General features: G+C 39.8%; 1 protein-coding gene across 1 annotated transcript in view; it reads left to right on the forward strand.

The window, feature by feature from the left end:
• The first annotated feature begins 1,552 nt into the window (after positions 1-1,552).
• The window catches only part of SLC1A3 (solute carrier family 1 member 3), a 116,607-nt gene continuing 103,643 nt past the window's right edge, over positions 1,553-14,516 (forward strand). The window contains exons 1-3 of the mRNA XM_075588306.1: positions 1,553-1,711; positions 3,907-4,178; positions 8,653-8,790. Coding sequence (XP_075444421.1) covers positions 3,998-4,178; positions 8,653-8,790 — 319 coding nt within the window. The 5' untranslated portion in view covers positions 1,553-1,711; positions 3,907-3,997. The remainder of the gene's footprint in view (positions 1,712-3,906; positions 4,179-8,652; positions 8,791-14,516) is intronic.

Consider the following 14,516-nt stretch of genomic DNA (forward strand, 5'->3'; position numbering starts at 1 on the left):
ATATCCATTGGAGAGCATCTGCATCATCATCCAGATTTCAAGCGCCAAGGTCTGCATCATCATCCAGATTTCAAGCGCCAAGGAGGACTTTCTCTTTTCGCATTGTTATCAAGAAGGTTTTTGGACAAAACTTCCAGGCTGCAGGACATTGGACATTATACTTATTGGTATTGTGTTCATTAAGTGTATACGCAATACTGTGACATAGATTGCATTAATGCTAAGGTGGTGTTGTTACTACACACTATTTCTTACATGAGATGCAAATTGTTGGCCAGAAAAGTTTAGTCACCTCAGACCTGACTGATTTGTACAAGGTAAAAAAAAAGTGTTGCCCGGAGACTCAGAGTTTGCTACATCTCATTACAATCTGTGTGTCATGTAACTCCTCACCAGCTCCTGCTATTGTCACTCCCCGAATCGCAAGCTGACAGTCATGGTGCAAAACTTTGGAGTAAAGACCTTGATACGTTAATGCAAAGAGACGCAATATGAAAATAACACAATTTGCTCCAGTTTTGCTCCAAATTTGCCTTGAGATACCAACCCCCTTTGTGTTTACTGCCAGATCTGTCTTCATTCAAAGTATTTTATTACACTCAAAATTACGATGAGCTTAATTAACCTTTGGGTTGATTACTGCTATGAAGAGACCATCTCAAAACTTCTATAAATGACATCCGTTTTCTGTACCAAAAAGCCTCACAAGGGAAACTTGCAGTCATGCACACCATTAATGAATTGCACTTTGCAAAGCACCATTTCCATAAAACACCGCTTTGCCCCATGTTATCACGTGATAAAGAGCTCCCCCAGTTTATAGAATAATATCGTGACTCTCTTTTGAAACTGCTGAGACACTCATCAATACCTCATTCATTATGAATTATTGACAATAACGAGTTATATTGTCTTGTACCCCTATATACCGACTAAAGCATATATTTGTTTAAAAATTGCTGATACTTTTACCACTAAAACTGCATTAGCTACAAACCATTTAATTGCTTAATAAATCCTTTTTTTTTTAAACAAATCATTCTTTAGTGTGATCACTGATTAACCGACACCAATCACATTCCCTTGTACGACAGAGCTGACTATTTCTTTGCACTTTTTCCCAGCTGTTACATCACTTAATGAACATATTCATTAAAATACATTGTCCCAAATTATTTCACATGTGTATAATTTCAGTTTACCTCTCATCTGCAAACCTAATTAGCACACTCGGTTCACATTTTTTTTTATAAAAGGTCACGTATAAGAAGTTGTTATAACAGTGGCTCGGATTTGTAAGCCCCTTCCCCAGAATGTCCCATTTAGAAAACTGCAAGTTTTCTGAGTGCCAATTTTTTTTTTTATTATTATTCTTCCTGGGTCCTGATTTTGCATTTCTAATGGAGCAGAACTGACAAAGCGTGAAAGTGGTCTAAAGAGAAAAACAAAGGCAGGAGGCCTGATTTCTCTGTGCCAAGACTAATCAATATTCCAGAAGCTCAGCTTCTTCTCTTTACTTGGGTCATTTTTTTTTCAGAGTTGGTTAGATAATCTCCACCCCTTTTCTTAAGTCACAGAGCAACAGTAAGTTGCTGTATGAAAGCACATGCTCATTTCCAGTGCTTCACTGTTACTCTGTGCCTCTTATCCTCTTCTTTGCTGCTGAAGGTTCCATATCATATCCCCAGGCCCCTCCAAAGCTTAAAACAAGGTGAGTACAATTCCTACAGTATGTTCCTCAACTTCTTTTAAAGGTTGCTTTGGTTTAAAAAAAAAAAAAAAAAACAATCTACTGTATTAGTGAGGTCACTAAAGGGGTCTTATGTGCTGTATAAAGGCAAAAGTGGTGCAATTCTGGGGCAAACAAAGTTGCAGCAGACATGTCAAAGAAAAATAAATACTATTGCTTTAATAGGTTTTCTTTTCTTTGACACATCTGCTGCAACTTACTCTGCCCCCTCTAGAATTGCCCACTTTTGCCTTGAGACAATGTGCTCTAAATTGAGACAAAGTATTAGTGTGTTACTGTTAAAATGTGATACAAGATAACGAAGAGAAAACCTGCTGAAACTGTATCTTTAATGATCTAACCAAGAGTTCATAGGGTACTGCTTACTTTGTATACAAATTCACAAACAAGCTGTTCACTATTGTTGATGTCTGATAGAGAAGACAGATATAACTTTAAAGTTTGTAGTTTTGTTAATCGCGAAGGATTAGGATAGCACAGCTTGAAAAACATCTTGACATCTTGTAGCATCTAGTTATGTTATGAATACTTGGGTAACAGTTGCAGTAACCGATTCCAAATCATAATACTGAATGTGAAAATGTGTTGATAAGAATGACATGTTCTTCTTACTGGACAGAGATTCCTATGCATTTATATAATGCCTCAAACTGTAATTTGTATCCTTATGTTGACAATACTCCATGCAATTATTTAAATGAGCAACATTCAAATCGTAAAACTATAAAAGAATGTTTCTCAGTATCTTGTGTATTATTACACAAATACAATAAGAGTAAGTTACAAATTGGAGAAAAAGTAATGACCATAATTAAAGGCTTAATGATATTTAGCAAAATTATCTTTTTTTTCCCTTCTACATAACACATTTCCTGGCGAGGATAGCTACAGTACATGGTTATACACCATGCATCAAGGTATTTATTGTAGTAAAACTATTTGGAGAGATATAGAAGTTGGGATCCATTGTTGCACTGAGATAAAGCAACTGTTCCTTTGAATTAAAAAAACAGTCACGTTGCACTCCCTGTAAACAAGAACTTAAAAGAATGTGGACAAACTTGTGCAGTACAGTAAAACGTAATCAATCTCCCACCTTTTTAGTTATGATAATCATAAGGATAACGTTCACTTCATTTACCAGATTTTGTGCTACTTTAAAACATGCAGTCTTATAAATAAGAATATAGAGCATTTGAAACTTTGTACAAAAAAAACAATCTTGGAAAAGATACGTTTTTAACATGTCTGAGGGACCAGAATCAGTAAGTGTGTAGATTTACAGAACAAATTGCTCCTGGTTAATAAACCTTGTTATGATTTATTTAGCCCATTTATTATTATTATTATTATTATTATTATTATTATTATTATTATTATTATGACAATGTCTCATTTCTTTCATATCTGTGTGAAAGTCTCCATCATCACTGCATGTTTCATATTGTATAGTTGCTTTAACGCTACCATCCTTTCATTGAACCAAACTACTAAATGCAACGTATTAAAGGGACAATGCATCATCATATTCTTGCTGCAAACTCAGTGCAAACAAATTGCACCAGATTTATTAACAGGGACAAAAACACTGCTGTGAATAGGATTTTCTTTCCTGATAAGTATAGAACAGATTATTTGCCTTCATTGTGCCTCAGTTTTGCTGCTGGGAGACGGATACATCGTCTCCTCACTGCAAGCGTATAACACAATCTAAATACTTTTACGGTCAATGTGAATATATGAATGGGAACTCCGGGGACTACCGTATACTTACCTGTAAATGATTCCACGCAAAACTGTGCCCAAAACAGTACTCATTTTATGAAACAAAATAGTCGATTGCTTTCACAGCAAGTTTTATTGAATCATTTGGGGGGGGTTGTTCATTTTACCAAAGTTGTTTACTAGAACAACTTTTATACATGCTCCACTAATTATGTATTGCTCTCTACCTCGATTTACTCGATGCTGTTTTATTTATTTTTTTTAAACTCCTTTTTCACTCACGTTTGCTAATTTTTTATCCTCTTATATAAACGACATATTTAAAGGTATTATTAGAAAGAAAGCAAAAAAAGAATATGTTGCGTTACATAGAAAGAACCATGGTTTGTGGCTGCATGCCCATAATGGCTTATACACATCTTGTATTACAGTTCTACTCCAGTCAACCTGCTCCCTTTGATCATCCACTGGAAGTTTTAACTGCTATTAAATTCAAAGAAGAGGCGCCCGAAAGAAGCACAGATGACCAAAAGCAACGGGGAAGACCCAAGATCTGGGAGCAGGATGGAGCGCTTTCAGCAGGGGGTGCGCCAGCGCTCTTTAATGGCGAAGAAGAAGATGCAAAACATAACAAAAGATGATGTGAAAGGTTTTTTCAAGCGGAACGGCTTTGTTCTTTTCACTGTCATTGCTGTGATTGTTGGTAAGTGTTTTAATAATAGTAAGCATACAGTATGTAAACCCTTGAAAATATCATGGGGGACATGAAACTACAGGCAGTCCTCGTTTTACGACGCTTCGCTTTACAACGAATGGCTTATCCAACGCTATGCAATGCATACCTATGTTCATTTTTACAACGCCAAAACGGCTTATCCAACGCTCTTACGACGCTTTGCCAAGTTGTTTATGTGTGTGTATTTATATATTATACTATATTTTACTATATAATATATTATATTTTTATATTATATATTATTTTATATTATATATATAATACAGTATATACACTATATAATTTATGTGTGTGCTGCATATCTTATTGTCTGCGTAAAATATTTTGTGTATTTTAGCATTAAAAATGCCTTCAGGAACGGAACCTTTCATTTAAACAGTGTTCCTATGGGAAAACGTGCTTCGCTTTACAACGATTCGCTATCCAACGCCATTTTGAGTAACGCATTGTGTCGGATAACCGAGGACTGCCTGTACTCTCTCCCAAGTAGAGAACCAACAGAGAAAAATGTAACGTGTACAATAGAGAGCAATCAAGATGATTACTGGGTTGCAGATATGAAGGAAAGTTAGATGTTATCGTTACCCTAGATCCAAGAAGATTGAGAGAAGCCGTAACAAGGGAATTATCAGAATAGCATACATTTATCTATTTTAATTGATTATGCTAATGACACATTAATATTTAGCCTATATAAAAAAAAAAAAGCTCATTAGTATATATTGCTTTGACTTCCCCTTTTCTTCTGGATTAGAACTTGTACTTTATTGGGAAATCATCCAGTTAGTTTTCTGCTTTAAAGCATTTTTGTCCGAACTCTTACAAAATGTTCACTATTGTGATTTCTCAAATCACTTTTTTCAACACCGTGAGTGCTAGATTTCAGTGCATTGACAGTGCTTCACCGATAGCAACTAAAGTGATAATGCCTTGTCTTTTAGTATAGCGAAGAGTACTTTACAATCTAGGAGGCTAACACGTGTTATTAAATGACCACCCAAGAAGAACACTGCTAAGATTCTCCTCAATGAGAATAGTAACCATGCGGTTTTACTCTGACATGAAGGGAGCAATTTTCCAAAGTCTTACTGGCTGCAAAGCTGGTGAAAAAAAGTGAACCGGATTAAACAAAAATACAATTTATTTCAACGGTATTAAAACGTGGTATATTTTCCCCTCATTTTGCAACTAAGTGACCTTGGGCCTCATTCTATGCCAGCGCTATTGCACTTGACAGAATAAAGCCCTTTGATACATGTTGATATCATTAACCTGTGATAGTGTCAGTTGGGGCACTATTGCACGGAAACTCCCATTGACTCCCAATGGGCACTACCACAGTTTAATGGATAAACCCCCTAATCTCTATGTTCACCAATGGGATTTAAGTGATATTTTGTAGCCTCTTATTTTCTGCAGACAGACAGAGTATGAAGGAGTCCCTGTAATGGTACCCGCTGTTTGTTAGCGATGTCCTCTTGTGTTTGCAAGTCTGTTTTTTTTAAAGCATGATGCGAATTTCCAGAGTTTGACAATCATCCTCAGAGCTGGATTTTTTTTTTTGCTATTTATTCATGATTTTGTATTTTATCAGTTTATGAGTACCCCAACTAGGAGGCGCCTGTGTGTGGTAGCATCATGTTTTATTGTGTATGTGGCAGCAACAGGTTTAATTTGAGAAGTACACTACTTTCCCTATTTCCAATAAGCTACTAAAGACATTTATTATTATTATTTTTTTCTATTTGTTTTTAGTTAATATCATCATCATTGACTACACCCGCCATATTATGTGCCAGCACTACCAATAAAATATTCTGAATGTCAGATTGTTCGATTTTTGATGTTGTCAAAAAAAAAATGACCATAATCAGTGGGCACAGATAAATAAATACCCGAGAGTACTAATTTATAAGGATGCACAGGTTTAACCTGAGTTACAGTAAGACGCCATTAATTAGTAAGCAACCTAGGCTGTGTGTTACTATTAACAAAATACCTATGGAGATGTCTGCATTCACAGATGTAGTCAGACTAATTGTTTCCGGGACAGGGGCGAGCTGCGGTAATTCGACCGCCCCGGCATCGGAAGATGAACGCTGTGGGCGGTCTGTTGCAGAAGCATGGGACCCCCACAGCGCTGTTGCGGCAGACTCTGTCTCCGAAACTGTGTATTTTTTGCTTTTTAAGCCGAAGGTAGAGAGTCTGGCTACACCTGTATTACAGAAAAGATTCCACTGAAACAGGCTGATTTTTAGTTGTTGATAAACCTGCTGTTATTTTGCCCTATTTTTACAGCGTGGATAATTTAATACATGACCCCCACAGTACAACATGCAGAAGACTCAAAGGGGCCTGGATACAAACATAGGGCAAAACGCATGCAAAAGCAGCAACAAACATATCAAACTGAAAAGGACTCATGTTGGAAGCTATGGATTATTTAAATGTTACATTTAATTAATTTGTTTTACATTGTGCCATGTTTTTGCAGCGAGGAGACTTTGATCAATACAGAGCTCTGTCTGAGGTGAAACCTGAATCATTTACTTAAACAGAGTACAATCTTGGTGCTCACTGAGTACACATTACCAGGGATATGTTGAATCTGCCAAGTGTCCTCTGTCTGCAAATGCACACTACTCACATGGATACCCATTGAAAACAGACTCTGCATACTTTCACGTACACGTCTGATCAATAATATTCACAAGATGACTTTATGAATGGGAGGTTGTCCTAGATAATCAGATAAGTAGCCAAACCTTAGGAGCATTGTCACTGTAATACAATCCATACAGAAAACGTGCTGAGCTTCTGGGATGCATTGTAAATAATTTGATCATCATCAAATTACTTATTTCCATATTAACTGTATCAAATTCATTTTTAAATGCTCCATTTTTATTAGAGATGTGCACTATTTCCCCCAAAGTTTGCGGACTAGGCACATTTTGCCAAGCAGAAGTCAATGCATATTGGCCCTTTAAATACCACCATTTACTGCCCTTTTTATGAAATGTGGTGAAAGGTTTGTGAAATTTGGAAATCCGATGAGATTCTGGCAAAATTGCTCACAAGAATAGTCAAATTAGCCACATTTCTTTTTTATTTGGAAGCCATGGGTCCTTTTTAAAAAATGTGAGGAAAATGCTGTGAAGGAGTTTAAGACATTCACACATCTCTAAATTGTATATATATATATATATATATATATATTTGAAATCTACATTTGGCAGCTAAGCAAAGTTTGGTATTGATGAGAATCTATTTTCTTATATAGCACTGTAGTGTTGTGCATAGAAATTTCAGTCCCTTCACCTTAGAGCAGGGGAGCGCAAAGTTTCTGCACTGCGCCCCCCTGCCTGCCAGCCCCAGTGCTCGCGCCCCCCCCCCCCTCCCTTTCCTGTGAACTGTATCAAATGATGCCGCGGGTCATGTGAAATCACGTCACGTGACCCATGGCGTCATTTGATATGTGTTACCATGGCGACATGTCACATGACCCCGTGGCATCATTTGATGCCGCGTTGCCTGGCTGAATCCCGTTAAGTTGAGGTTGCAGAGGCCTGGCACGGTCCCCCGGGATTTATTTTAAATTCCTTGGGGGAAAGTGTGGGGCCTCTGTAACCACCACGCCCCCCCCCCCAAAAAAAATATCCACGCCCCCAGTTTGCGCACCTCTGTAACCGCCGCGCCCTCACCCAAATATCCACGCCCCCAGTTTGCGCACCTCTGTAACCGCCGCGCCCTCACCCAAATATCCACGCCCCCAGTTTGCGCACCTCTGTAACCGCCGCGCCCTCACCCAAATATCCACGCCCCCAGTTTGCGCACCTCTGTAATCGCCGCGCCCCTCCAAAAATATCCTGCCGCCACCCTAGTGGGCGCACCCCCCCCCCCCCCGTTTGCATACCTCAGTTGCGATCTGTGGTCTAGGGGTCACGAGGGGATGCATGTCTTAAAGAGCAGGGGGAGGCGTGGCGAGGGTGCGGCAGGGTCGCGGCCATGACATCACGCGGCTGGTACATCCTCATTGACTGAACTGCCGCCGTAATGTGGCCATCGTTCTGCCTCCGCGCCAAAAGTAAAAAATCCTGTCTTTTGGGAAAGGTGGTCACGCATCGCGCTTTCTGCAGGCGCGCACAGGCAGTGACTGGGGCCGGCCCCATAGAGGGCTGTATTTTGTTCGCGCCGTGCACGCCGTAGCGCGCGACGGGGCCTAATGGAGCCGTAGTGAGCTGCACAGCATTCGGAATAAGTCTTCAAGAGCTGTATACATACTGTATTTAGACAACATAGTTTTGCATTGACAAAACAAGACCATGCTGGATTGTTACTGTCAGTCAGTATTTGTAGTTGTTGCTATGTCGGTGATACTTTTTTGGCGTGGTATGAGTTAACATTGCGTAACACTAAATAATCCTTTTTGTTCTTGCAGGTATTATCCTGGGATTTTCTGTCCGGTCGTATAAAATGACCTACCGGGAGATCAAGTACTTTTCCTTTCCAGGAGAGCTTCTGATGAGAATGCTACAGATGCTGGTCCTCCCTCTCATTGTATCCAGTTTAGTTACAGGTACCAAAATCACATCATCTTCTTTACTAAAATCATATCTTTACATTTTACATTGTCATATGATATCACATAGTCACATACTAGATCAAGTTTTAAAAAATGGCATATGTACATGATCGGGCCCAACCTATGTTAAATTTAATCGGTTGAGATATTAATCCTATATTTATAGTTATATTGATCCAGAAAAAGACAAACAAAAAAAAAACAACAGTGAAAAATTTGCCATACAAATGTATGTTTATATCTCCAGTAATCAGATTTCTTCCTGGATCAACAACCTTCCTATGTTTAACTTATTTGATATATACATTTCCTTTCTAAAAAAATAAAAATTGCTAACCTTTTCTTAAAGATATCTTTTGTATCTGCCATCAGAGGGCTACCCTTACTGTAAAGAACCCTTTCTATTGCTGCGGGTGAAATCTCTTTTCCTGTAATTTCAAGATATGACCCTGTATCATTTGTACAATCTGTCTGTTTCTGATTTAGGTAACGAAGGTTAGGGAATCAGGGCCCTTATATTGACCTTCAATATATTTGTAAATAGTAATCATATCCCCTAATGTAAACAATCCTAATTTGGACAGCCTTTCCTCATGTCAAACCTTCCACCCCCTTTATTAAGATGGTGGCTCTTCCCTTTTTCCAGTTTCATGCCTAAAACTGTACTCCATATTAAAAGTGTAGTCTTATGATTCAGTGGGAAAATTATGATGTCTTCCTTTCCCTCTAGCTTGCTAATATCCTACTAGCCTTTGCAGCTTCTGCCTGACATTGAGCACTATTGCTATGCCTGCTATCTACAAGCACTTCTAAATCCTTCTCCATCAAGAATTTACCTAATTTTGTCCAATTAATTTGTCCTGTAGGCTGCATGCTTATTCTTGCTTCACAAATGCATAACCTTACTGTACACTTATCTGTATTAAAACTCATCTGCCATTTACCTGCCCACGCTTTCAGTTTATCCAAGTCCTTCCGTAGAGAAAATCCATCCTGCTCTAATTTTAATCCTTACATAATTTCGTTTTGTCAACTAAGATGGGGAGTTTGCTATGCCTACTTGAAGATCGTTAATAAACAAGTTTAAAAGCAGTGACACAATTACTGCACTTTGAGGTACAGTACAACATTTTCACCCAATTTGATGATGCAAATATTTTCACTCAGACCAATTTAATTTCTTTTGTACAGTATACTACCCTCATGTGTGGCACAGTATCAAAAGCCTCTGCAAAATCTAAATAACCCATATCAACTGCATTACATCAGTCTAAATGCCTACTTATGACCTCAAATAAACCGATAATGTTGTTTGGCATAACCGCTCTCACATAAAGGCATGTTGACTATTAATAATAATTTCCAACCTATGCTAAATGCATTCATGAATATCTATCCCTAATACATCTTTAAGTAGCTTCCCCACTACTGATGTCAGGTGTACAGGTCTGTAATTCCTTGGTTGTGATCTAGCTCCCTTTAGAAATAAAGTCACCCTGTCTGTGCCTGTGAAATGGAGACCTTAAATATTAACTGTGTCTGTCTGGTGATGACTGAACTGTGCTGTGTGTCTGTGACTTCAATTGATGTTTTATTTTTTTATTTTTAAACCACTTTTGACGTAAAATACAATAATTGTATAGCTCAAAAATCTTGTAATCGTATACCCTAAATGAAAAGGGCCCAGATGTACTGAATGGTGCTAAACCTTAATTCACTTGAAGGCCCATTTAAGTGTCCCGAAGTGTAAAAGAGACATGAACTTAGATGACATGAACTTAGCCCATTTCCCTTTTCAGTGAGACACTTTAACACGATTAAGGGTATATCTATACCTAATATCTGATATGTAATCAAGATATCTATTTTCAACCTTATTTAGCACACTTAGATCACCTACAGTATACATACCACATGTCTGTAGCCTGTAACAAAACCAATGGCCCTCACAAAGCAATCCCTATTGCGTATGTGTACAGAATGTATACAGTGATGCATATGGTACACAAAGATATACAACATAAATAATGAGTAAAAATACAAAATATGTGTCCCCGGCGCTAGTGATTAATTGTCCAAGATACCATAGTCCAATTGACAGTCTTTAGATGAGAGACATTTCTGGATGGGTAGTTGGAATATCAAGGATGTTCCAGACAGGTATGGGTGTCCTTGTGGATTGACTCCAAGTTTGTTCTTCTGAGAAAATATAAAAACAAGAGGACATACCAATTGCGCAGTAGGCAAAGGCAAGGACCCCTATCTAGAACATAGAAACCCTACTTACAAGATGTTATCTTGCTCGTGTGGGGGAGAGAATCTGTACTTGTGCCACGTCTTCACCTCGGTTTTCCACGGACCCCACGTGGTCTGACGGGATGGTTCCCCCTTTAAGATGGCGATTAGGCTCACGGGCACATTGAATGCAGCACACCCATTGATGAAAAGGGAATAGGACACACTCTGGTGTAATACGTACTACACTTTAATAAAAATAGTAAAAACACAAACTACCCACACTTACAATAAGTGTATGATAGCGATACAACTCACGGATGCCGTCCGCAACCTGCTTCCGACCCGATCAACAAGGAGAGAGACTTGCTAACAACAGCACCCACGACTGGCAAAACGAAGACGTCAGCGGTACAGGTCGCTTCTCCGGCATCGGGCGGCTACGGTGGATGGACAGGCACGCTAAAAACTAAGCTCCTCCTCCCTACGCGTTTCGTGACTCAACGTCACTTCCTCAGGGGAAGGTGGAGCTTAGTGACTGCAATACTTAAATACAAGCCTGATTGGACCAAGCTTGCAAAAATGATAAAAATACATTAAAACAAAATTGAGCATGGAATTTTAGGATTCAGTTATATATACAAAATACACATTCATACATTTAATGTATTTTTATCATTTTTGCAAGCTTGGTTTTATTTTAAGTTTTGCACTGTAGGACATAATTTGACCCAATCGGCTATCTGTTATCAGATTACCGATATATGTTCACAATGCCAACTGTCAATCATCACTATGGTACCTCCCCTTTGTGGGAAGGTCGTCCAATCAGGCTTGTATTTAAGTATTGCAGTCACTAAGCTCCACCATCCCCTGAGGAAGTGACGTTGAGTCACGAAACGCCTAGGGAGGAGGAGCTTAGTTTTTAGCGTGCCTGTCCAGCCACCGTAGCCGCCCGATGCCGGAGAAGCGACCTGTACCGCTGATGTCATCGTTTTGCCAGTCGCGGGTGCTGTTGTTAGCGAGTCACTCTCCTGTTGATCGGGTCGGAAGCAGGTTGCGGATGGCATCCGTGAGTTGTATCGCTATCATACACTTATTGTAAGTGTGGGTAGATTGTGTTTTTACTATTTTTATTAAAGTGTAGTACGTATTACACCAGAGTGTGTCCTATTCCCTTTTCATCAATTGGTGTGCTGCATTCGGTGTGCCCGTGAGCCTAATCGCCATCTTAAAGGGGGAACCATCCCGTCAGACCACGTGGGGTCCGTGGAAAACCGAGGTGAAGACGTGGCACAAGTACAGATTCTCTCCCCCACACGAGCAAGATAACATCTTGTAAGTAGGGTTTCTATGTTCTAGATAGGGGTCCTTGCCTTTGCCTACTGCGCAATTGGTGTGTCCTCTTGTTTTTGTATTTTCTCAGAACAAACTTGGAGTCAATCCACAAGGACACCCATACCTGTCTGGAACATCCTTGATATTCCATCTACCCATCCAGAAATGTCTCTCATCTAAAGACTGGCAATTGGACTACGGTATCTTGGACAATTAATCACTAGCGCCGGGGACACATATTTTGTATTTTTATTTGTTTAACAGGTTTGGAACTATCTGTATTATGTAGTTCCCCTTGGCAGCTTATTTTTGATCACTTCACATATGTGTATAGAATTATCACTTTCTTTTGCACATCACTTTAATTGGTTTAGGTTAGCGCTTGTAGTGAGTTTAGTTAGATTGTTTGTTTGTTCATAAAGAATGGGTAAGTCTATTCACAGTGGTAAATTGGATATCAGTCGTATTTAGTGGTAAATTTACACAGGTGCAAATAGATGGGGCATAAAGAGCCACTACTGTAGCATCATGACCTCACAATCACTTTGCAGACCTTTGCATAGATTTGTGAGCACTTTAACCTGCTCAACTGCTAAAACTCTGACTCAGGCCCTCATTCTCTCCCGTCTTGATTACTGTAACCTCCTGCTGTCCGGCCTTCCTGCCTCTCACCTGTCTCCCCTACAATCTATCCTAAACGCTGCTGCCAGAATCACTCTACTCTTTCCTAGATCTGTCTCAGCATCTCCCCTCATGAAATCCCTCTCCTGGCTTCCGATCAAATCCCGCATCTCACACTCCATTCTTCTCCTCACTTTTAAAGCTTTACACTCTTCTGCCCCTCTTTACATCTCAGCCCTAATTTCTCGTTATGCACCATCCAGACTCTTTCGTTCTTCTCAAGGATGTCTTCTTTCTACCCCCTTTGTATCTAAAGCCCTCTCCCGCCTTAAACCTTTTTCACTGACTGCCCCACACCTCTGGAATGCCCTTCCCCTCAATACCCGACTAGCACCCTCTATATCCACCTTTAAGACCCACCTTAAGACACACTTGCTTAAAGAAGCATATGAATAGCACTGTGGATATTCTGAACACATGATACATAAAGCTTGGCCCCCTGCAGACGCACTTACCAGAACTCCCTCCTACTGTCTCTGTACGTTCTCCCTACCTACCAATTAGACTGTAAGCTCCTCGGGGCAGGGACTCCTCTTCCTTAATGTTACTCTTATGTCTAAAGCACTTATTCCCATGATCTGTTATTTATATTATCTGTTATTTATTTGATTACCACATGTACCACATGATTACCACTACTGTGAAGCGCTATGTACATTAATGGCGCTATATAAATAAAGACATACAATACAATGCAAGGGTAGGATTGGTTTTACTGTAACTACCTCCTTCTGTATTACATTCTCATTGTAGGGAGGAAATGTGAATTATTTTAATTGCCCCATCATTGAGATTAGGAAGAAAATCCCAAATTCACAATTTATAGACCCCATTAAAATGAAAATAATGGAGCTCAAACTTTCCAAATGACTTATAGCTGTTATAACCCTCCTTGCACGTCTTCTAGCGAGATTACATCTGTGTACTGTGTATGGTTACTCCGCATGAGTTCTTGTCTCAGGCTGTGCTTATAGTAATGGCGACGGTGCACAGCGCCAAAACAAGTACATGTAATCTTTTGCAGGTGGCCATAAGGGGCGCGACTGTTTTGGTGCTGCGTAGCGACAGGGAGACCGAAATCGCTGTAGTAAATGGATTTTGTGATACACAGCGACGGCCGCATCACGTGACTGGTGGCAAGCAAATCACATCCCCATCTTGCCTTTTGTGCCTCCCCCCTTGCTGACGTCACCGCCCCTTGCCGCCAGCGAAATTAAATTACTCAAGTGCAACTTTCGCTATAGCGACACTGGAGTGAGACGTCAGTGGTCGCGAGCATGTCGCCGTCGCCATTACTATAAGCGCAGCGTCGGGGTGCTGTATTCAGGCGGCTGGGCGATGAGGTGGAAAGGATGTAGAATAATGGGCGCCAGAAACGTTTGTCATACAGCAGTCTTTTATTCTGGTCCCCAGGCACTGGGACCGCTCATACACAGACGTTGTACGATTTTATATCAAACATTCAG

Source organism: Ascaphus truei, chromosome 1, assembly GCF_040206685.1.
Source record: "Ascaphus truei isolate aAscTru1 chromosome 1, aAscTru1.hap1, whole genome shotgun sequence".
In the NCBI taxonomy this organism is placed as follows: domain Eukaryota; kingdom Metazoa; phylum Chordata; class Amphibia; order Anura; family Ascaphidae; genus Ascaphus; species Ascaphus truei.